The 24059-nt window shown below is 33.2% G+C and overlaps 5 protein-coding genes across 5 annotated transcripts; all 5 read right to left on the bottom strand.

Annotated features, from left to right (window-relative positions):
* Positions 1-307: 307 nt before the first annotated feature.
* On the bottom strand, positions 308-1924 carry LOC101250464 (probable protein phosphatase 2C 43). The gene is made up of 4 exons (XM_004249680.5): positions 1597-1924; positions 1119-1489; positions 812-1048; positions 308-733 (listed from the first exon to the last, which is right to left on the bottom strand). The coding sequence occupies exons 1-4, from the start codon at positions 1877-1879 to the stop codon at positions 452-454; spliced, it is 1173 nt and encodes a 390-aa protein (XP_004249728.1). The 5' UTR covers positions 1880-1924; the 3' UTR covers positions 308-451.
* A 944-nt stretch (positions 1925-2868) lies between these two features.
* On the bottom strand, positions 2869-5337 carry LOC101250757 (probable protein phosphatase 2C 43). The gene is made up of 4 exons (XM_010314094.4): positions 4509-5337; positions 3941-4305; positions 3541-3753; positions 2869-3470 (listed from the first exon to the last, which is right to left on the bottom strand). The coding sequence occupies exons 1-4, from the start codon at positions 4801-4803 to the stop codon at positions 3093-3095; spliced, it is 1251 nt and encodes a 416-aa protein (XP_010312396.1). The 5' UTR covers positions 4804-5337; the 3' UTR covers positions 2869-3092.
* A 603-nt stretch (positions 5338-5940) lies between these two features.
* On the bottom strand, positions 5941-8890 carry LOC104644307 (probable protein phosphatase 2C 25). The gene is made up of 4 exons (XM_010314095.4): positions 8104-8890; positions 7194-7558; positions 6801-7016; positions 5941-6729 (listed from the first exon to the last, which is right to left on the bottom strand). The coding sequence occupies exons 1-4, from the start codon at positions 8405-8407 to the stop codon at positions 6139-6141; spliced, it is 1476 nt and encodes a 491-aa protein (XP_010312397.1). The 5' UTR covers positions 8408-8890; the 3' UTR covers positions 5941-6138.
* A 1296-nt stretch (positions 8891-10186) lies between these two features.
* LOC101251048 (probable protein phosphatase 2C 43) lies at positions 10187-13614 on the bottom strand. The gene is made up of 4 exons (XM_004249682.4): positions 12093-13614; positions 11471-11826; positions 11023-11238; positions 10187-10952 (listed from the first exon to the last, which is right to left on the bottom strand). The coding sequence occupies exons 1-4, from the start codon at positions 12394-12396 to the stop codon at positions 10512-10514; spliced, it is 1317 nt and encodes a 438-aa protein (XP_004249730.1). The 5' UTR covers positions 12397-13614; the 3' UTR covers positions 10187-10511.
* Positions 13615-14616: 1002 nt separating this feature from the next.
* LOC101251345 (probable protein phosphatase 2C 43) lies at positions 14617-17831 on the bottom strand. Its single transcript, XM_010313758.3, has 4 exons — positions 17040-17831; positions 16019-16383; positions 15435-15647; positions 14617-15363 (listed from the first exon to the last, which is right to left on the bottom strand). Exons 1-4 carry the CDS (start codon positions 17341-17343, stop codon positions 14863-14865), a joined length of 1383 nt encoding a protein of 460 aa, XP_010312060.1. The 5' UTR covers positions 17344-17831; the 3' UTR covers positions 14617-14862.
* Between the last annotated feature and the right edge of the window lie 6228 nt (positions 17832-24059).

Genomic DNA, 24059 nt, shown 5'->3' on the forward strand with positions numbered 1-24059 from the left:
TGCTTTTTAAGAATATTATATGTTTGGGACTAGAGCTTATGTCAAGCTGAATAGCAGATTCTATTGATGGATATTGAATTATTAGTGGATTGTGCCCAGAGAAAGAGTATACTTATTTGGTAAAATAACCTTTGCTTTAACGACTCAGTTAGCATTACCCACTGATTCTGTTGCTTTACTTAATCATATTATTTGCTGTTGCTATTGTTTATCATCATGGTTTCTCCGCTAGTGTATTTAGCCCAATGGCCAGATACTAGCAGTTAAATCCCATCATATCATAGCAATTTTTAGAACAAGCAAGAAATCTTCAAAATGCAAGCATGTTATAAATCTTGAAAACAGAATGTATTTATGGCGTTACATTGTGGTAAACGAACAATAGAGTGTAGACTGTATTATATCAAAACTTGGCACATGGAGTGTCACTACCCTAGAAAAGAACAACTTGTTATGGCATGTCACCGAGTTCTTCCTCATTACCAGGCTGTTGCTGAGCAATATTGAATGTTGATCGTTGAGGAGCAGCGTTAACGAATCCTCGAACTGTCATTCCAGGCACAGATAATCTTCTGTTCAGCATGTTGTGATCTATAAACAGGACCACCACTGTTAAATCATCATGAAAGTTCCTCCTCTCATTTCTGCCAATCTTCTTTAGTTCATCATACTTTATTTTTTTAACTCTTGCCGCTTCATCCAGGGCTGATACAAGTAGTCTTCTAGCTATCCCCTGATATTGGATATAAACAAAATAAGTTACAAACATAAATCTTGATCAATTAAAAGCCAGTGGGGGAATAACAGATACCTTTTTAGGGTAGGTATTCACAATTTCTACAGCCTTTTCATTGGTTAAGAGTTCCCACAGTCCATCAGAAGCAAAGATAACAAATCTATCAACAGCTTGTAAGTTTCTTGAAGATATTTCTGGATCATCTCTTACTACTGGTCGCGTAATAGGTACTTTAAGGTGGAATTTTGGGTAACTTGTACTAAGAGCAAAGTCTTTGTTCTTCAGATATGCATCTCCAAGTGCTCTAGTTACCTAAAAAACATAAAGGGAAATTAATCAGCATCATGAACACAACAAGTCTCTGTGTATTTTAAAAGCAAACCTGTATAATGCCTCTAACACGCCATGCATTTCTTTCATAAACAACAATGTTTGGATCGTCTGGGTGCAAAGCAGTCAGTTCATTCCTGATGGCGACGTTACTGGCATTATGATCATTAGTCAATTGAACAGCAACAATTCTATTGGGTCTTTCTATATGATCATGACCTAATACTGCTCTAGAATCCCCAAGGTTAGCAACATATAATGTCCCATTCCAGATAACACCAACCAGACAGCAGGATCCCTTTGATGCAATCAATGGGTCATCGTCAAATCTCTCCCTCACAAGATGAAGGAAGGCTTGTTCAGTTGCAGCAAAGGCATTAGTAAGTACTTCTTCATCTATCGTTCGCCTTTCTTGAGCAAGCCCTGTAAAAAAAAACAAGTGTGTTTGTTTAGTCATTCTGAAGAAGAAACTAAAACCCTAAACAGAGTTTGTTATATTAACAAGGAAATAAAGGAAGTTGATCTCTCACTTATTAAATGGCGGCTAAGGTTATCACAGGCAAATCTTGAAGCTTGAGGGCCACCATGGCCATCATAAATCCCAACAAAGGTACCTTGACGACCTGGTTCAACGAGGCCATAATCTTCACATACTGGATTACCAGATACCGTAGCAAAAGAGAACTTCCCACATGAATGTTTCTCAAGGTCTTTAGACCATAGAGATGGGTAATCTTCACCCCTGCTCGAAGGGAGACTTCGACTTAAAGGCTCGCAACAAGCTAATACAATCTTTTCCACCCAACGATACATTCTTCTTAAACTCAAAATGCAGAAACACCCAAATTCAATTTCCCAACAAACAGCACTAAAACAGAGTAGAAGTACCCAGAAACTAGAAATGCCCAGAAACAGAAAATTCAACAGAGATAACCCAAACGAAGTAGAAGTGCAATTGACTAAGAAATAATCAATGTAGCTTCAAAAATGAAGTAGGAGAAGAGATCATTCTCTTTGAAATGAATGCAGTTATTGAGAGAGAATTGAAGATATATATAGAAGTTGTTTTTTTTTATTGAAGAGTCAGTTAGGGATGATCAGATTCTGTTAAGATCAGTAACTGACAAAGTGATGAGCTGGATAAGAAATATTTGATTCCCTTTCTTCTCTCTGAGTTACTACTCTTAAAGGTTTCTGCCATTGACGAGTTCTGTTAACAATGAAACCATAGGTGTTTATTTTGTTAAGTTCAAATGCTTACAGAACATGTAAATTTCGCATAAGAGAGAAGGCCATCGATTCTCAAAAGACTATCTACTTTTGAATTAACTCACCTACTGATTCTTTTGCGTTAATTATCATATTATTTGTTATTGATTGTGATATGTTTTACTTGAGTCGAGGGCCTATCAGAAATGGCCTCTCTTTTCCCTACAAGGTAGGGTAAAAGCCATGTACTCACAATCATCTCCAAATTTCGCTTGTGGAATCAGTTGAATTGGGTTATTCACATTAACTTTGACATGTCATTTAAGATATTGAAAAATCATTTAATAGTAAATTTATGGTTTTGTAGCCTCTCAACCGCATTAGTAGCACCTTCAAAAGAGGATTTAGTAAAACACGTGAAGAAACCAAATGGATTCTATAACATTTACGATATACACATAAAAATAATTTGATGTAATTTTCCCGACAAAGAGGTTAAGATGAAACTCTACCCGCAGTCCCCTAGCTCTGCGTGTTTGTGTGTGCATGAGAGATGTAAATAGAGAGAGACAATTTTTAGAACAAGCAAGAAATCTTCGAAAGACAAGAATCTGTATACAGAGTGTATTTTTTTTTTCGATCACAGTGCCAACTTTTATGGCCTTACAATAGGAGGTAGTTTCCTCAGCATGTCTTTGTACAATCAAAAATTTGCCCATGACCATTTGTATACCTAATAGTCTTGCTGTTCATCTGGACTGTATATCAAAATGGGAGATCCAGGCTTCCCTAGAAAAGAACAAGTGCAAACAACTTGTTATACCGTCTCAGTGAGTTCGGTCCCTGTGGATTCGGTCTCTGAGCTTTCGGTCTCTGTGGGTACGATCTCTGTGTGTTCGGTCTCTGAGCTTTCGGTTTCTGTGGGTTCGGTCTCTGTGACTCCAGACTCTGTAGCCACCTCTTGCTCAATATTGAAATGTGATGGTCGATGAGTGTCTACAAATCCTTGAACTGACATTCCAGGCACAGTTAATTCGTCATTCAGCTTCTCGTGATCTATAAAGATGACCACGACTGTTATATCATCATGTAAGGCCCTCCTGACATGTTTGTCATGATTCATAAGGTCATCGTACTTCTTTCTTGCACGTACCGCCACATTCATGGCTAATAGAACAAGTCTTCTAGCTATGCCCTGATATTGGATAAACAAAATAAGTTTAACCATACAAACATGACATTTTGATCAAATAAATGTCAGATACCTGTCTAGGGTAGGTATGCACAATTTGTACAGCCTCTTCGTTGCTTAAGAGATCCCACAGCCCAGCAGAAGCAAATATAACAAATCTATCGCATGGTTGTAAGTTTCTTGAAGATACAGATGGATCAGCTCTTATTACTGCCCCAGAAAGAGGTTCAGCACCAAGAGCAAATTCTGGCTTCTTCAGAAATGCATCTCCAATTGCTCTAGTTACCTAAAAGGAAACACATATATTAAAAGGCCGAGATAGATATAGTTCTACTTGGATAAAGCTACTGAAACTAGAATTAAGAGCCTGATTTAGTTTAAGCTCACTAATCTTCGGATAACATTAAGGACTATGATGGAAACAATAGATCATGACATAAGTTTGTTTTCAATATTAGTATTTGAAAGCAAACCTGTTTAATGCCGTTAACATGCCATGTTCCTCTGACACGAGACATAATGTTTGGATTGTCTGGGTGCAGAGCTCTCAGTTCATCCCTGACCTCCTTGATCCTGACATGATGATCATTAGTCAATTGCTCAGCAAGAATCCTATTGAATCTTCCTATATGACCTAATACTGCTCTAGAGTCCCCCAGGTTAGCAACATATAATCTCCTTTTCCAGATAACTCCAACCAGACAGCAGCACCCCGTTGACGCAATTCCTGGATCACCATGAAATTCCCTTTCCACAATAGAAAGGAAGCCATCTTCAGTTGCAGCAAAGGCATTATTAAGGACTTCTTCATCTACGGTTCCATTTTCTCGAGCAAGCGCTGTAAAAAAATGTGTGTTTAGCTGCTTTAGCCTGAAAAATCCCACATAAACTGCAAAACCCTTACGATATAACATGCAATAGAGCATCAACAGAATGGAAAAATGCTGCAACTGTGTCACATAAATCACTATGAATATCATTTGTACCAAAACTTGAAATCATAAATTGCTGTTATGAGAAAATAGAGAAAGTTGATCTCACTTATTAGATGGCGGCTAAGGTTATCACAGGTAAATCTTGAAGCATCAACGCGACAATGGCCATCATAAACTCCAACAAAGGTACCTTCACGACCTGGTTCAACGTGACCATAATCTAGACATACTTGATTAGCCTGTGCAATAGCAAAAGAGAACTCCCCACATGAATGTTTCTCAAGGTCTCTATGCCATAGAACTGGGTAATCTTCACCTACCACAACACCGCTGCTCAAACCGACATATACACTTAAAGGTCGGCAACAAGCTGATACAATCCTTTTCAGCCAACGAAACATCCTTCCCCAAAACTCCAATATTTCAACACTAGCAGAAAAACCCAAATTCAATTGCCCTGAATCCCAACACTAAAACTTCAATCTCGATCAAAAAAAAAAGAATCAACGCTACACCCAGAAACCAGAAATGCACAGAAACAGAAAATTCAACAACCCCACCTCTGTTTTCACATCAACACCATAAAGAGTTGAAAGAAAACACAACAGAGATACCCAAACGAAGTAGAAGAAGTGCAACTGACTAAGAAATGATCAATGTAGCTTGAAAAATGAAGAGATCTTTCTCTTGAACTGAATGCATTTATTGAGAGAGAATTGCAACAGAAAATAAGCGATATATAGATGGTAAAGTTAGTTAGGGATGATCAGTAACTGACAAAGTGATCATATCTCATATAATTAACTTAAGAAATTGAGATAAATATTTCTAATTTAAAGATAATCATTCTTTTTTCGTATCAAGCATTATACCACTAAACATACTAAGATTGAGACTTAAACCACATATACATGTATACAAATGATAGAGAAAATGACCGAAACATGGGAGAAAAATTATTATATAACTTTACAGAGTTTCGTAATGTAAAAAGGTTGTGGAGGAAGATTATTAAGGAAGAAAAGTATATAAACAATGATCAACAATAGTTAAGTATTAAGTGATGTTGGAATGAGTTTAACGGAAGAACTATAAGGATCAATAATTAAAGCTAAAAAAAATAAATAAAATAAAATATTATTTAGTTATCGTTACTTATTTAATTTAAAAGATTTGATATACCTTTTAAGAAAATCAATCTTATCATAAAAGGTTGTTTTATTGAACTACCTTCTACTATCATTTTTCAAAAAATGAGTACATAACTATTGAGACTCATAAGAGAACTTTATATCTCATTTATTAAACTAATAATAGTAGAATTTTAGACAAATAACTAATGCCATCTTAATTCTTGAACACTTTGGTAAAATTTTTAGACAAGATTTATTTAGATCATCTTTTTTTTCCGTTTAAAATCGGAGTAGATGTAGCCCAATGGCCAGATATTAGCAGTTAAATCCCATCACAGCAAATTTATAGACTAGAAAATAACAATTTTTTTAGAACAAGCAAGAAATCTTGAAAAGGCAAGAATGTACAAATCTTGAAACAGAATGTATTGTGGTAAACAAACAATAACAGGTAGTTTCCTCAGCATGTCTTTGTACATTCAAAAATTTGGATGGTGGTGGCATATGGGTAACCTAATAGTCTTGTTTGTTCATCTGGACTGTATATCAAAATGTTAATTGGTAAAACAAGGCAAAAATGGGAGATCAAGTGCAAACAACTTGTTATACTGTCACTGTGAGTTCAGTCTTTGTGGGTTCGGTCTCTGTAGCTTCAATCCCTGTGGGTTCGGTCTCTGTGGCTTCAGTCTCTGTGAGTTCAGTCTCTGAGCGTTCGGTCCTTGTGGGTTCACTCCCTGTAGTTTCAGTCCCTGTGGGTTCGGTCTCTGTGGCTTCAGTCTCTGTGAGTTCAGTCCTTGTGGGTTCACTCCTTGTAGTTTCAGTCCCTGTGGGTTCGATCTCTGTGGCTTCAGTCTCTGAGCGTTCGGTCCTTGTGGGTTCACTCCCTGTGGTTTCAGTCCCTGTGGGTTCGGTCCCTGTGGCTTCTATCTGTGTGTGTTCGGTCTCTGTAGCAACCTCTTGCTCAATATTAAAATCTGATGGTCGATGAGTGTCTACATATCCTCGAACTGACATTCCAGGCACAGTTAATTCGTCATTCAGCTTCTCGTGATCTATAAAGATGACCACGACTGTTATATCATCATGAAAGGCCCTCCTGACACCTTTGTCAAAATTCATCAGGTCATCGCACTTCAACTTTCTTGCACGTGCAGCCACATTCAGGGCTGATAGAACAAGTCTTCTAGCTATGCCCTGATATTGGATAAACAAAATAAGTTTTAACCATACAAACATGACATTTTTATCAAATAAATGTCAGATACCTGTCTAGGGTAGGCATGCACAATTCGTACAGCCTTTTCATTGCTTAAGAAATCCCACAGCCCATCAGAAGCAAATATAACAAATCTATCGCATGGTTGTAACTTTCTTGAAGAGACAGATGGATCAGCTCTTACTACTGGCCCCGTAAAAGGTTCCATTACACCATGAGCAAATTCTCGCTTCTTCAGAGATGCATCTCCAATTGCTCTAGTTACCTAAAAGATGCAGAAACAAATATAAAAGGAAAGGCCGAGGCAGATATAATGGCAGATCACTTCCCAAGTTGACAAATCAATTTTTGAGGTTAAAAATGTGTTGCTCTTGGATGAAGAAACTAGAATTAACAGATAACAGAATAAGTTTGTGTTGAATATTAGTATTTAAAAGCAAACCTGTATAATGCCTTTAACACGCCATGTTCTTCCGACACGACGCACAATGTCTGGATCGTCTGGGTGCAGAGCTCTCAGTTCATCCCTGACCTCCTTGATCCTGACATTATGATCATTAGTCAATTGCTTAGCAGAAATCCTATTGTATCTTCCTGTATGACCTAATACTGCTCTACAGTCACCCAGGCTAGCAACATATAATGTCCTTCTCCAGATAACTCCAACCAGACAGCAGCACCCCGTTGTCGCAATTGTTGGATCATCATGAAATTCCCTTTCCACAATAGAAAGGAAGCCGTCTTCAGTTGCAGCGAAGGCATTATTAAGGACTTCTTCATCTATTGTTTCCTTTTCTCGAGCAAGCGCTGTAAAAAAAAAAGCGTGTTTAGCTGCTTAGCCTGAAAAATCTCAAGACTACCAAAAAGATAATTAATGTTGCTGTTTGTCACTCTGAAGAAGAAACATAAACCAGTACTACAGCAACAAATAAAGGAGAAAAAAAGCCGAAGCTGCGCGATAAGAGAAACATTTACTAACACTAAGAGAAAAATTTTCTAACACTGCTACAACATGCAATAGAGCATAAACAGAATGGAAAAATGCTGCAACTCTGCACATAATCACTATGAATATCATTTCTACCAAAACTTGAAATCATAAATTGTTGTTATGAGGCAATAACATTTATAGCACAACAACAACAATATACCACAAGGGGGTCTGGGAGAATAGTGTGTACACATACCATACCCCTACTTTGGAAGGTTTCAGATAAAAAAAGCATAATACCATAAATTTACAATGCAAAGGAAAAAAAATCATAAATTCCATTGTTAAAAGACTGCAACAAGTATTTTATTTTAACAACAAATAAATAGAAAAGCAAGGAAATAGAGAAAGTTGATCTCACTTATTAAATGGCGGCTAAGGTTATCACAGGCAAATCTTGAAGCATCAAGGCCACCATGGCCGTCATAAACCCCAACAAAGGTACCTTCACGACCTGGTTCAACGTGGCCATAATCTTCACATACTTCATTAGACTGTACCATAGCAAAAGAGAACTCCCCACATGAATGTTTCTCAAGGTCTCTATGCCATAGCAATGGGTAATCTTCACCTCCCAGAACACCATCTTCACTGCTGCTCAAACCGACATATCGACCTAAAGGTCGGCAAAAAGCTGCTACAGTCCTATCCAGCCAAGAAACCATCTTTCATTTCCTTCTTAAACTCAAAATACTATAAAATGTATAGCTAATAGCTGATCGAAAATGTAGAAATATACCCCAAAACTACAATATTTCAACACTAGCAGAAAAACCCAAATTCAATTTCCCTGAATTCCGAACAAACAACACTAAAACTTCAATCTGGATAAAAAAAAACCCAAGAAAGAATCCAACTGACACACACAAACAGAGTACAAGTTCGTGAATATCAATCAACACTACACCCAGAAACCAAAAATGCCCAGAAACAGAAAATTCAACAACCCCACCTCTGTTCTCACATCAACACCATTAATGGGTTGAAAGAAAACACAACAGAGATATCAAAACGAAGTAGAACTGCAGCTGACTAAGAAATGATCAATGTAGCTTGAAAATGAAGGAGGAGAAGAGATCTTTCTCTTTGAACTGAATGCAGTTATTGAGAGAGAATTGCGACAGTAAATAAGCTATTCTTGAAGAGATATATAGAAGGTTTTGTTGAAGAGATAGGTGGTAAAGTTAGTTAGGGATGATCAGATTCTGTTAAGATCAGTAACTTATTTCCTTTAAAATTGATCACAATTCAATAAATATCTTTCTTTTTGAAATAATTATTTTGTGTTGTCGAAGTCAAGAAGCTTAAATACTTTATCTGAGACAGAAAAATTCCCATCTTGCTTTTGTTCACTTCTACTCCCAAAAAGTACTTCAATTGGCCCAAGTCCTTTGTATGAAACCTAGTGTGCAGTAAAGACTTGAGGGAACATGCAAATTCGGCATAGGAGAGAAGGCCAAGCAGGATTCCCATTGTCGATGAATTAATGGATTCTCAAAAGACCTGAATCCCATCAACTTTTGTAACAGATTAGTATAAACTTGGTTGTTATTACCTGCTGATTCTTTTGCTTTAGTTATCATATTTTTTTTGTTGCTACTGCTTTCACTTGACTTTGATATGTTTTACTTGAGCGAAGGCATATAGTAAATCACATCTTTTTTCCAAATTCCGCTTTTGAGATTACACTCGCTATGTTGTTGTTTATGACTCAGTGAGAGAAAACCATCTTATACTATATGAGTCAGTTAAATTGGGTTATTCGCATTCATTTTGATATGTCGTTTAAGATTTTGACATATCCCTTAAGAAAAATCATTTAATATATTAATCGTTTGATTGAATTACCTCCTATGAATTTTCATAAAATTGAGTAAATAACTATTCGAGACTCTCTAGAGAATTTTATATCTCAGTTATTGAACCAATAATAGAATTTAGACAAATATGGCTTTTCCTTCTTGGTTCTAAAACACTGTCATGAGCTGGGGTTTATTCAGAATGTAGTAATAATAATTACCACGTGGAGGGTCGAGGTTTATTGCGAGTTACTGAGCTTCAAAGGTTGGGATTAGTAAGACTTGCCAACTCAGGCAATTTGATTAAATGGTATATTTAACTGACTAACAGAATAGAGAGGGCATGAATTTGCACGGTATGTTCTTCTCCAAAATCTCTCCTTCTATACAATTTTTTCATTCCATTTCTCTTCTATTTCTGCAGATTTTATCGAGTCATGAAGCTACTATTCGACTTCCCCATTTTCTGTTATTTCCGTTACTATCTTAGTTTGTAGTTCAATTCAGTTACCAATATAATCGAAAATCATCTCAAAAAATATTTTGTTATTTGAAATCGGTTGGGGATCATTACGAACACTTCTGTTGAATTTAGAAAAAAGATTTATTTTCACCAAATTTCATTCCATGTTTGCATAGTTTTAGACAAGGGCACAATTTTTAGAACAAGCATGAAATCTTCTAAAGGCAAGAATGTGTATACATCTTGAAACAGAATGTATTTTTTTTTTCCGATCACAATGCCAACTTTTATGGCCTTACATTCAAATATATTGTGGTAAGCAAACAATAGGAGGTAGTGTCCTCAGCAAGTGTTTGTACATTCAAAATTTGCCGATGACCATTTGGATATGGGTAACCTAATAGTCTTGCTGATCATCTGGACTGTATATCAAAATGTTAATTGGTAAAACGAGGCAATAATGGGAGATCCAGGCTTCCCTAGAAAAGAACAAGTGCCAAATACTTGTTATATCGTCTCAGTGAGTTCAGTCTCTGTGGTTTCGGTCTCTGTGGGTTCGGTCACTGTGTGTTCAGTCTCTGTGGGTTCAGTCCCTGTGGCTTCGGTCCCTGTGGGTTCGGTCCCTGTGGGTTCAGTCTCTGTGGGTTCAGTCTCCGTGGGTTCAGTCCCTGTGGGTTCGATTGCTGTGTGTTCGGTCTCTGTAGCAACCTCTTGCTCAATGTTAAAATCTGTTGGTCGATGAGTGTCTACAAATCCTCGAACTGACATGCCAGGTACAGTTAATTTGTCATTCAGCTTCTCGTGATCAATAAAGATGACCACGACTGTTATATCATCATGAAAGGCCCTCCTGACACCTTTGTCAAAATTCATAAGGTCATCGCGCGTCAACTTTCTTGCACGTGCAGCCACATTCAGGGCTGATAGAACAAGTCTTCTAGCTATGCCCTGATTTTGGATAAACAAAATAAGTTTAACCATACAAACATGATATTTTGATCAAATAAATGTCAGATACCTGTCTAGGGTAGGTATGCACAATTTGTACAGCCTCTTCGTTGCTTAAGAGATCCCACAGCCCAGCAGAAGCAAATATAACAAATCTATCGCATGGCTGTAACTTTCTTGAAGAGACAGATGGATCAGCTCTTACTACTGGCCCCCTAAAAGGTTTCATCACACCATGAGCAAATTCTGGCTTCTTCATAGATGCATCTCCAATTGCTCTAGTTACCTAAAAGATGCAGAAACAAACATAAAAGGAAACACCTATATTAAAAGGCAAATTAAAAGGCCGAGACAGATTACTTCCCAAGTTGACAAATCAATTTTTGTGTAGGTCAGTGTTCAAAAGCATATTTGAGGTTAAAAAGAATGAGCATCTGTCATGAGACATCAGAATATAAAATTCAAAATGATACATAACACACCAAGTTTGTGTTCAATATTAGTATTTAAAAGCAAACCTTTATAATGCCTTTAATACACCATGTTCTTCCCCCGAAACCAATCACAATGTTTGGATCGTCTGGGTGAAGAGCTCTCAGTTCATCCCTGACATTATGATCATTAGTCAATTGCTTAGCAGAAATCCTATTGTATCTTCCTGTATGACATAATACTGCTCTAGAGTCCCCCAGGTTAGCAACATATAACGTCCGTTTCCAGATAACACCAACCAGACAGCAGGACCCCGTTGACGCAATTCCTGGATCAAGAATATGAAATTCCCTTTCCACAATAGAAAGGAAGCCATCTTCAGTTGCAGCAAAGGCATTATTAAGGACTTCTTCATCTATTGTTCCATTTTCTCGAGCAAGCACTGTAAAAAAATGTGTTTAACTGCTTAGCCTGAAAATTCTCAAGAGTACCAAAAAGATACTATAAATAGCATGACAAAATATGCTGCAAAAAAATGAACAGTATATACAACCAGATTATAATACAATCGAACTACAAGAAATAACAAATAGTAATAGAAACTTCAAGAGTAATACTACGAGAGTAAAATTTACAATGCAAAGGAAAAGCACCATAAATTCCATTGTCAAAAAACTGCAACAAGGAAATAGAGAAAGTTGATCTCACTTATTAAATGCCGGCTAAGGTTATCACAGGCAAATCTTGAAGCATCGAGGCCACCATGGCCGTCATAAACCCCAACAAAGGTACCTTCACGACCTGGTTCAACGTGGCCATAATCTTCGCATACTTGATTAGCCTGTACAATAGCAAAAGAGAACTCGCCACATGAATGTTTCTCAAGGTCTCTATACCATAGCAATGGGTAATCTTCACCTCCCAGAACACCATCTTCACCATTGCTAAAATCGACATATCGATCAGAAGGTTGGCAACAAGCTGCTACAGTCCTATCCAGCCACGAAACCATCTTTCATTTCCTTCTTAAACTCACAGAACAATAAAAATGTATAGCTAATAGCTGATCGAAAATGTAGAAATGTACCCCAAAACTCCAATAATTCAACACTAGCAGAAAAACCCAAATTCAATTTCCCCTGAATTCCGAACAAACAACACTAAAATTCAATGTCGATAAAAAACACAAGAATGAATCCAACTGACACACAAACAGAGTACAAGTTCGTGAATATCAATCAACACTACACCCAGAAACCAGAAATGCCCAGAAACAGAAAATTCAACAACCCCACCACTGTTCTCACATCAACACCATTAATGGGTTGAAAGAAAACACAACAGAGATACCAAAACGAAGTAGAAGAACTGCATCTGACTAAAAAGTGATAAATGTAGATTGAAAATGAGATCTTTCTCTTTGAACTGAATGCAGTTATTGAGAGAGAATTGCAACAGAAAATAAGCGATTCTTGAAGAGATATATAGATGGTAAAGTTAGTTAGGGATGATCAAATTCTGTTTAGATCAGAAATTGACAAAGTGATGAGCTGGACATAGCCGGTGGAAATTAGCCTTTCCTGAATCTTCTCCATGTGAAGTGCTTGTGTTGCTTTACTTACTGTTTGTGCTTGCATTATTGTTCTTACTGTGTCAAGAGACCCGATTCATTGAGTGTTAGTGGACGCTTATATCCTAACATGGTGGAAATTAACCTTTCCTGAATCTTCTCACTAATAAAATGGCAATCAAAGTCAATATGTTTTGTTCTTTCATGATACAGGGTTCAAGGCAATATGAAGAGCAGTTTGATTATCACACCAGAGTTTTGCTGATATGTGATGCTTTAACCCAATTTTAGTAAGAAGATTATGTATCCACATAATTTTACATGTAGACTGTGACATAGCTCTTTCTTTAGATTCTGCTCTGGGTCGAGATACAACACTTTGCTTCTTACTTCTCCATAACACCAAGTTCCCTCCAACAAAGACACAATACCTGTAATAGATCTTCTATCAATTTTGGATCCAGTCCAATCGGCACCTGCAAATACTCAATACAAGCATGATTGTGATTGCTATATAATATGCTAAGTCCAGGAGCTCCTTTCAAATAACATAGAATTTTGTTCCAAAACTGAACAATGTTTGATTGTAGGTGCAGATATGAACCGACTAACAACAATTACTGCTAAAGTAACATCAAGAAGAGCCAAGTTGAACTTTCAAACTAACCTTCTGTATCCATCTGGATCATCAAAGGAATCATCATCATCTTTCATAAGATGCACATTAGGAACAATTGGAGTTACTGTTAGGTTTGGCTGCCAACTTTCCAATGTTTGCAAGAAGATCAACATCTAATTATCTAGATTTTTCTTTAAGTATAAATATCAAAGATATTTATTCTACCTCCAAAAAATTATCGTTATTTTTCACAATTTGGTGGTACAACCGAACCACATGTAACCTGATAAACAAATGGATTCTCAAATGACCTGAGCCTCATCACCTTTAACAAATTAGTATAAACTTAATTATTATTACCTGTTGATTCTTTTGCTTTAGTTATCATATATTGTTGTGGCTAATGTTTCTTATTCGAATTATTTTGAGCATGATTTCTTTGCTACTGTATTTCCTACCCATTCTTGATTTTGATGTGTTTTACTTGAGCCGAAGGCCTACGAAAACCACCTTTTTTTTCATACAAGGTAGGGTAATAAGGCTATGTACTCACAATCTTCTCCAAACTCCGCTTGTGAAATTACACTCACTATGTTGTTGTTTATGACTTAGTGAGACCAAACCATCCATACTATATGAGTCAGTTGAATTGGGTTAATTTTGATATGTCGTTTAAGATAATGACTTATCCGTCAAGAAAAATCATTTAATATATTATTGAACCAATAGTAGAGTTTAGAGAAATATGGAATTCCCTTCTCGGTTCTAAAACACTTCTGTAGAATTTAGAAAAAAGATTTAATTTCACCACATTTCATTCCATGTTTGCATAGTTGCAGACAAGGGCACAAGAAAAAATTTATGGTTTAGTAGGTTCTCAACAGCATTATTAGCACCGTCAGAAGAAGCCAAATGGATTCCATAACATTTACGATATACAAATAAAAATAATTTGATGTAATTTTGCGACAAAGGGAATAAGATGAAAATCCACCCTTGCAAGAGATAGAGATAGAGACAATTTTTAGAACAAGCAAGAAATCTTCAAAAGGCAAGATTGTGGGGTTCATGTGTATACATCTTGAAACAGAATGTGTTTATGGCCTTACATTGACAGATATTGTGGTAAACAAACAATAGGAGACAGTTTTCTCAGCATGTCTTTGTACATTCAAAAATTTGGATGGTGGTGGCATATGGGTAACCTAATAGTCTTGCTGTTCATCTGGACTGTATATCAAAATGGGAGATCCAGGCTTCCCTACAAAAGAACAACTGCAAACAACTTGTTATACTGTCACTGTGAGTTCAGTCTTTGTGGGTTCGGTCTCTGCGACTTCAGTCCCTGTGGGTTCGGTCTCTGTGTGTTCAGTCTCTGAGCATTCGGTCTCTGTGGGTTCAGTCCCTGTAGGTTCGGTCTTTGTGGGTTCGGTCTCTGAGCGTTCGATCCCTGTGGCTTCAGTCTCTGTGGGTTCAGTCCCTGTGGGTTCAGTCCCTGTGGATTCAGTCTCTGTGGATTCAGTCTCTGTGTGTTCAGTCTCTGTAGCAACCTCTTGCTCAATGTTAAAATCTGATGGTCGATGAGTGTCTACATATCCTCGAACTGACATTCCAGGCGCAGTTAATTTGTCATTCAGCTTCTCGTGATCTATAAAGATGACTACGACTGTTATATCATCATGAAAGGCCCTCCTGACACCTTTGTCATAATTCATAAGGTCATCGCACTTCAACTTTCTTGCACGTGCAGCCACATTTAGGGCTGATAGAACAAGTCTTCTAGCTATGCCCTGATATTGGATAAACATAATAAGTTTTAACCATACAAACATGACATTTTTATCAAATAAATGTCAGATACCTGTCTAGGGTAGGCATGCACAATTTTTACAGCCTCTTGATTGCTTAAGAGATCCCACAGCCCATCAGAAGCAAATATAACAAATTTATCGCATGGTTGTAAGTTTCTTGAACAGAAAGATGGATCAGCTCTTAGTACTGGCCGCTTAAGAGGAATTGCACCAATAGCAAATTCTGGCTTCTTCAGAAATGCATCTCCAATTGCTCTAGTTACCTAAAAGATGCAGAAATAAACATAAAAGGAAACACATATGTTAAAAGGTCGAGGCAGATATAGTTCTATTCAGTATATTTGGATGTACTTAACAGATATAATGGCAGATTACTTCCCAAGTTAAAAAAGAGTTGTTCTTGGATTAAGCCACCAAATGTCACTGACAACAAACTATAATTAAGAGCCTCATAAATACTACGCAAATTTAGTTTAAGCTCACTAATCTTCTGATAACATTAAGGACTATGATGGAAACTAAATTGCTTTTGATTAAAAAGAATGAGCATCTGTCATGAGATATCAAGATATAAAATTCAAAATGATACAGAACATAATAAGTTTGTGTTGAATATTAGTGTTTAAAAGCAAACCTGTATAATGCTTTTAACACGCCATGTTCTTCTGACATAAGTCACAATGTTTGGATCGTCTGGGTGCAGAGCTCTCAGTTCATCCCTGACCTCCTTGATCCTGACATTATGATCATTAGTCAATTGCTTAGCAAAAATCCTATTGAATATTCCTGTTTGACCTAATACTGCTCTACAGTCACCCAGGTTAGCTACATATAATCTCCTTTTCCAGATAACACCAACCAGACAGCAGCTCCCCGTTGACGCAATTTCTGGATCATCATGAAATTCCCTTTCCACAATAGAAAGGAAGCCATCTTCAGTTGCAGCGAAGGCATTATTAAGAACTTCTTTATCTATTGTTCCTTTTTCTCGAGCAAGCGCTGTAAAAAACTGTGTTTAGCTGCGTAGCCTGAAAATTCTCAAGAGTACCAAAAAGATGATCCTGTTCCTCTATGTTTCTATTTGTCACTCTGAAGAAGAAACATAAACCAGTACTACAGCAACAAATAAAGCCTGAGCTGCGAGAAAACTGCAAAACCCTTGGTGACAATTGAAACCTTCTACTATACAATTACTTATAGACAAACTAAGAGAAAAAAATCATTAACGAACAGTATCTACAACAACAACAACAACATACCATACCCCTATCTTAGAAGGTTTCCCACAAGGGGGGTCTAGGGAGAGTAGTGTGTACTCATACCATATCCCTACCTTGTTAGGTTCCCGATAGACCCTCGGCTAAAATAAAAAAAGCATAATAAAGCAGTCCGGGTACAGGAATACTACAAATGAAGAAGCCACGACAAGATACTAAAAATAGCATGACAAAATATGCTGCAAAAAAACGAACAGTATCTACAAGCAGATAATAATACAATCGAAGTACAAGAAATAACAAATAGTAATCGAAATCAAAGAGCTAGAAACTTCAAGAGTAATACTACGAGAGTAAAATTTACAATGCAAAGGAAAAAACACCATAAATTCCATTGTCAAAAAACTGCAACAAGAAAATAGAGAAAATTGATCTCACTTATTAAATGGCGGCTAAGGTTATCACAGGCAAATCTTGAAGCATCAAGGCCACCATGGCCATCATAAACCCCAACAAAGGTACCTTCACGACCTGGTTCAACGTGGCCATAATCTTCGCATACTTGATTAGCCTGTACCACAGCAAACGAGAACTCGCCACATGAATGTTTCTCAAGGTCTCTATACCATAGCAATGGGTAATCTTCACCTCCCAGTACACCATCTTCACTGCTGCTCAAACCGATATATCGACCTAAAGGTTGGCAACAAGCTGATACAGTCCTATCCAGCCAAGAAACCATCGTGCATTTCCTTCTTAAACTCAAAAAAAAACAACTATAAAATGTATAGCTAATAGCTGATCGAAAATGTAGAAATGTACCCCAAAACTCCAATATTTCAACACTAGCAGAAAAACCCAAATTCAATTTCCCTGAATTCCGATGAAACTTCAATCTCGATCAAAAAATCCAACTGACGCACACAAACAGAGTAGAAGTCCGTGAATATCAATCAACACTACACCCAGAAACCAGAAATGCCCAAAAAAAATAAAAAGTTCAACAACCCCACCTCTGTTCTCACATCAACACCATTAATGGGTTGAAAGAGAACACAACAGAGATACCCAAACGAAGTAGAAGAAGTGCAGCTGACTAAGAAATGATCAATGTAGCTTCAAAAATGAAGAGATCTTTCTCTTTAAACTGAATGCAGTTATTGAGAGAGAATTGCAACAGAAAATTAGCGATTCTTGAAGATATATATAGAGAAGTTTTTGGGCGGTTTCTGTTTGCAGAGAAGAGAAAGGTTCCACTGGTGGTTGTTTGTAGCTACTCGTATACTATTTTTGTCTAAATTTACGTGACACATTTAATTTAACTCGATATTTTTTTCAAAAAGGATATCACATAAAATCGAAATATGTATTTTAACAATGAATTTTCTATTATAAATAAGAAAAAAAGAAAAATCAAGTTTCTTTGGTGATACTTAAAGGGTCCATTATATATAGTAATTAGTGAAGTGATTGAGAACGATGAGATTTTAAATTTTAAGTTTTGACGGATATAAAAATAATATAGTTACTTGGTAGAATGATAAAAGACTAGTAGTTACCTCGTGTTGTGGAGTTGAGGTGCGTGCAGACTAGCTTAATACTTTGTGCAAACTGATTTGAACGATATGGTTATCAAAATGGTGATAAGTAGTAAATAACTCGTGAAATAAATTAAAGTGCTCACAATTAACTCGGATCGTTATATTAAAAAGAGTTGATGTAGAGTTAGTTTTTGTTTAAATTTGTATGTGTTAAAACATAATACTAAATAATTACAAATATTTAATTAATAAGGAAATGAGGTGTTTGTTCATTATATCATGTCAACGTTTAAGTAAATATTATGATTAATTAAATAGAACTTGTGGTAAAGTTTTGCATTATTAGAAGCATATCATAATCATAAGATGTGTAGCTTTGTTAAACCAATATGTGTGTTGACTTTTATTTAATCATGTTTTTATTACAAAGAAGTCAACAAGTTGTATGTGGTCAACGTGTAGGATTCTTGTTCTTTTTATTTCCTTGTTCAATTTTAGAAGGAAAAAAATAATACTATACGTAAAATATTTCACATTCACATAAAACGAAAAGAACCGCACTCTAGAAAAAAGAGTACTTAAACAAATAAATGACATTTATTAGAAGAAAATTATTTTGAGTGAATCACATCAAATTTCTAAACACAAGTATAATATCTTTATATCAGTTTGTGTGCACACCTTAATTAATTTTCATTTGTGTTTGTTATTTCTCATCTCTTAAAAAAAGAGATCTTTTCTATGCATATATTGTTTGGATTAATTTATTTTATATCTCGATTAATTTTATGAAATATTTATTATCTCACGTATTAAAAAGAAATTACTTAATATTTTGATCTCCGCTCAATTTAAACTTGTTCTTTTTAAATGGTAGCACAAGTGATTTTTAAATGGTAGCACAAGTGATTCGTGAAAAACTTTAGTCTACATTACATCATCCAAGAAAAAGATGAAGAATAAAGTGAATAGCTTGTTGAATATAGTGCAGGTTGAGGTGGCTGTAACTAACTATTAGTTAGCTTACTGACGTGTATTAATTAACTAGTAAATTTAGCCGTGCTATGCGCGGTGTCTAAAAGTTTTCATTTTTATTTTAATTTTTAAATCAAAAATGATTATATAATAAATTTTATTATTTAACTTTGTAATTTCAACTCAATTCATGAATTAATTTTATCAAAAAATAAATACCTTAAATTAGCAGTACGGTAAAAACCCATACTTTTTCTTGGTTGAATAATACCTATTCTTTTATGTTAGTTATAATATATAATTAAGAAATTATGACTTTATTATCCATTTGAATGAGTTCTCAAAATTAAGTATGGTTAACTTTGATGTTTTGTTAAAAATTTAAAGTGAGATTTTTAGTTTTTTAAATTTTTTTAAAAATATCAAAAGAATTAAAATAGTAATAAATTCAAAAACAGACTTAGAAATATGAAAAATTATTCGTAATAGATAAGCTATCTATAATTTGAAGACTTAAAAAGGTACTTCAATAATTATATATTAAAATATAAAGTTCTCTCTATATATTGATTCTTTGGAAGGAAATGAGTAATACATGATTTAAGTTCGTTAAAATAATTTTTAGTGATATAGAATTAACATAAAAATAATATATTATTTTTAAAATGCATAATAAAATAAGTAATAAATGAACAATTATAAATGAATGATTAAAGGTTTTATGTTAAGATTTTAAAAAAACTTATATATCTACTAAAAACTTATAATTAGACTCTTGAATTTTTTCTAAGTAAAGTAAACATAAAAAAAATGTTCGCAAATAATATGAATATTTATAATTATTACCGATAAATAATATTTTCTTATAATTAAAGTGTAGGAGAAAAAACTAAGTAAATTTTTAGAATCATTATAATGGAGGATGAGTGGTTAAGTAATAAGTATATTTGAAATGATTATCTGTATTAATTTTTTCCTTGATAAATTCTCTTCTATAATTCTAAGTTTTGTTTTAAAATTTATTTCAACGCTATTTTTTAGTCTCCTTTTTTTTACAGTCTTTTCTTATTTAATTCTATTAATAAAACACAAACAATTAGCATTGTAATTAAGAGAATGAAGTTTGCTCGTCTTTAGTATTTTACTAATTTATATATATATATATATATATATATATATATATATATATATATATTTTAAACAGTAACAATTAGCATCGTATCTTAACATAATCAAGTTAGCTTGTCTTTAGCTTTTTATTAATTTAAGCAAAATGTTTAAATGATTCTCTTAGTTAATTTTTATTAGATTTTTCATGATTCATATTTTATTTAAAATTTAAAAATAACTTCATAATAATTTTGATTATCTCTCCCGCTAAGCGTACCTACAAATACACTTTACTATTTTCAAAAATTATTTTTGTCTTACTTTTAGTAATGATCTTGCTCTTATAGTTTCATGCAAAAAAAATAATCAATTATTTTCTTTTATATATCTTATTCTTATTAGAAGTAAAAATAATTACTCAAAGCAGTCTTTGTCGATAGATTTTTGCATTACAAGATTAAAGTAGAGGACAATTAAGCTAAACATAAATATATTTGGTTAGAAATATTTTTTATGTACTTTTAAGATGTCACAAATTTTAAACATTAAGTAATTTGAGGTTATGAATATATAAAGTTGGAAGTTATAGGTATTAATAGTAAGTATTAATAAAGTATAGAGGTTATGAAAGATGAAGAGGTGTGAGTTTATGATAAAAATTAAATTAAAAATAAATATATAAAAATAAGAGGAAAAGGGTAAAAAAAAAATGTTACATATTTTTATGATTTATTTTATTATATGACATATTTTCTTTTTACATCAGTTTAGAAATTTCAAAATATTAAAAGTCTCCAAATATGCTTCTAATAATAAACATTATTTTTAGTAATTACTATTATTTTGAACAAATATATACTTTTTCTCTTATTTTATATTATAGGAGAGATATCTATTAAGAGAAAAATTAATTAAAAACAAATTTAGAAAGGGACATAGAATTAAAAAGCTAATCAAAAGGAATAGAATTTTTTTTGAAATTATCAAAAAAAAAAAAGTAATCGTACGGATGTTTTAAAATAAAATTAAAAAATATTAAAATTTTTTGTTGATTGAATTCTCAAAATTGTGAAACATTTGGCCTATAGATAATTTCTATACATAAATAATATAATAAATAATGCAACGTTTAAACTATGTACTTTTATCATATCATTGTTATGTGATTGTGAGATACAAAATTAAAAGAGAAATCGATTTATTTAATTCTTAGCTATATAATATTTGTATTTAATATTTAGTATTTTATTTACTTTATATTAAGATGTGATATATTACTTTTTTTATTACTTATATTTATTATATATTTGTATAACATTTTTATAGTTAGTGAGGAGGAAGATATTGTTAGACGAAATTAGAAATAAGATATATTGACGTTTTTTCAATTAACTAATAAATCTGATAAAGAACCAATCAACTCTTATTGCATCGGAGGTTTAACCGGAGAACTATAAACAATCCTTATAATGATACCAATAAACATACATAAAATTAGTTAATTAATCAAGAAAAAATATTTAAAATATTTAGTTATATATGATTTGAAGGGGAAAGAAGGATCATGTTCTCAATATAATATAATTACAATCCTTACAATAATAACAACAAAAAGACACAAAATTATAGTTAACTAATCAAGCAAAAATATTTAAAATATTTAGTTCTATATGATCTGAAGAGGAAAGAATTTTCAACATAACATAATTCGATTCTTTAAATTTACAAAGTGAATAAAGTCAATCAGTGTCGGTAGAAACTACAAGAATAAAAAAAAATCTCAAAAAACTACAAAGAGAAGCAAAAAAGAAAATGAACAAATTATTTTTTTTAATAAAAAAATCATGATTTGTATCATCAACAATCTAACCTAATAATATCAAATATATATGTAATTACAATAGAACAAAAGTGATAATGATAATTAGACATGTCAAATTATTTTACCTCACAAAATCAAAATATGCAAAATATATAATGTTTTTCATTATACATCCCTCTCCTGCAAAAATCAAATCAAATAAGACAAATGAAATTAACAAATCAAAGAAACAAAAAATGAAGAATAAGAAAAATAAAAAAAAATGACTATCATGCAATGTCTCAAAGTGAATTTTTATAGGTGTAATATTTAGGAGTTATAATTTTTATATTAAATATTTTGAAGGTTATGAATATGAAAGGTTAGGAGTTATATTATTAAATTAAAGGTTAGATGTTATATATATTATTAAAAGGTTAGAAGGTGTAATGCTCATTAAGTAACTTATTAATAACAAAATATATATATATATATAATTATTTTTAAGTGGTTATATATGAAAGTTTTTCTTTTTTTTTATGTACGACAAAGTTATCTGCAGCAAAATTAAACTAGAGAGCAATTAAAATCAGAATAATTATCCAAATATATGAAGTTCCTTCTATCAGCCAAGTGTTAATTAATCTCACTATTCAAGTTGTTCAGCTTTATAATCTCAGAAAAGTTTTTTTGTGTCATACCTGGTTTAATGGTAATTGCATCAATGCCAATGTCATCACAATCTAGAGGCCATATTTGACTCCTTAATCCAAATGATCCAAAAGATATGAGCCTATATACAAATCTTGACATTACTTTACTATCTAATTTAAGACACAGTAATACTTGATTATCTGAAAACATATACGTCGGTATAACTCTATATACTTTGTCGCTTGGTATAATAAATAAGTTCATCCAAGAACCAGGGACTTTCATCATCCATAAATTAAACAAGGTGTCATCTCTATAATAAAAACTAAGCATTCCGTCCATGTCACTATTTTTATTCAAAAAAAAAAATGAAAAGAGGAACAAAAAGACCGCAAAATTGTATAAGATCACAATTTAAAGCAGAAATTTCAAATCATTAAAATTACAGAAGTAAGAGTTCACCATTGATAGTCATTGTAAAGCTTCAAATTTGAATTCATTATTTGCATTTTACAAATTTGTGATAAGTTTGAATAGTTAATTCTTACAAATGATTGAAAATGTCGTTTGAAGTTCATATCTCAATTTTAAGAGGGTTTGATTAAATTTATAATTGATTTTAGTAGAAATATTAGATTGAAATGAATTAAATATAACATTAAAATTGTCTTGCAATTGTATTAAAGTTGAATTAGATGATACAATTTAATGCACATTTAATTTACTTTGAAGTTTGTTTGATTTATTTGTTACTAATGGATACTTGTTTAATTCATTACTGATATAACTTATCAGTTTATAAGATCATTGTCATGTATATTTTGTTAGTTACATTTTCTATTCATTCTTAATTCTCTCTTCTAATTCAATTTTAAATAACGTGTGATACAATTTTAATGTAAATTTAATTCATTTCACTTTTTTTTATTTGTTATCATTTGGTACTTGTTTAATTCATTATTGATACAAGTTTAATTCACTCTACAGATCATTGTCTTGTCAGTCATTAGCTACGTTTCCCATTCGTTTTTAATTTTGTCTTCATATTCAAATTTAACACATTGTAATACAAATTTAATTCATTTTGCAGTTTCTTTTATTTATTTATTCCTATTGGATACTTGTTTAATTCATTATTGATACAAGTTTAATTCACTCTATAAATCACTGTATAATATTTCATTTGTTGCATTTTTTTATTCATGCTTAATTTTCTCTTCTACATCGACTTTAATATTTGTGTAATACATTTTTAAATACAATTTTAATGCATTTTGCAATTAATTAATTGATTTGTTACTATCGGTTACTTGTTTAATTTATTATTGATACAAATTTTATTCAGTTTTACATGCAGATTAAAGAATGTTCTTTTAT

Source organism: Solanum lycopersicum, chromosome 10 (assembly GCF_036512215.1).
Source record: "Solanum lycopersicum chromosome 10, SLM_r2.1".
In the NCBI taxonomy this organism is placed as follows: Eukaryota; Viridiplantae; Streptophyta; class Magnoliopsida; order Solanales; family Solanaceae; genus Solanum; species Solanum lycopersicum.

Coding starts and splice junctions, on each gene's coding strand:
- LOC101250757 (XM_010314094.4), bottom strand. CDS start 4,803: ATGTTTCGTTGGCTGAAAAGGATTGTATCAGCTTGTTGCCGACCTTTA. Junction 3,754..3,940: donor ATGTTAACGGCATTAAACAG/GTTTGCTTTCAA, acceptor GTTTCCTTTTAG/GTAACTAGAGCAATTGGAGA. Junction 3,471..3,540: donor TGCATACCTACCCTAGACAG/GTATCTGACATT, acceptor ATCCAATATCAG/GGCATAGCTAGAAGACTTGT.
- LOC101251345 (XM_010313758.3), bottom strand. CDS start 17,343: ATGGTTTCTTGGCTGGATAGGACTGTATCAGCTTGTTGCCAACCTTTA. Junction 16,384..17,039: donor CCTTAGCCGCCATTTAATAA/GTGAGATCAATT, acceptor AGTTTTTTACAG/CGCTTGCTCGAGAAAAAGGA. Junction 15,648..16,018: donor GTGTTAAAAGCATTATACAG/GTTTGCTTTTAA, acceptor TGCATCTTTTAG/GTAACTAGAGCAATTGGAGA.
- LOC104644307 (XM_010314095.4), bottom strand. CDS start 8,407: ATGGTTTCTTGGCTGGATAGGACTGTAGCAGCTTTTTGCCGACCTTTA. Junction 7,017..7,193: donor GTGTTAAAGGCATTATACAG/GTTTGCTTTTAA, acceptor TGCATCTTTTAG/GTAACTAGAGCAATTGGAGA. Junction 6,730..6,800: donor TGCATGCCTACCCTAGACAG/GTATCTGACATT, acceptor ATCCAATATCAG/GGCATAGCTAGAAGACTTGT.
- LOC101250464 (XM_004249680.5), bottom strand. CDS start 1,879: ATGTATCGTTGGGTGGAAAAGATTGTATTAGCTTGTTGCGAGCCTTTA. Junction 1,490..1,596: donor CCTTAGCCGCCATTTAATAA/GTGAGAGATCAA, acceptor TTTTTTTTACAG/GGCTTGCTCAAGAAAGGCGA. Junction 734..811: donor TGAATACCTACCCTAAAAAG/GTATCTGTTATT, acceptor ATCCAATATCAG/GGGATAGCTAGAAGACTACT.
- LOC101251048 (XM_004249682.4), bottom strand. CDS start 12,396: ATGGTTTCGTGGCTGGATAGGACTGTAGCAGCTTGTTGCCAACCTTCT. Junction 11,239..11,470: donor GTATTAAAGGCATTATAAAG/GTTTGCTTTTAA, acceptor TGCATCTTTTAG/GTAACTAGAGCAATTGGAGA. Junction 10,953..11,022: donor TGCATACCTACCCTAGACAG/GTATCTGACATT, acceptor ATCCAAAATCAG/GGCATAGCTAGAAGACTTGT.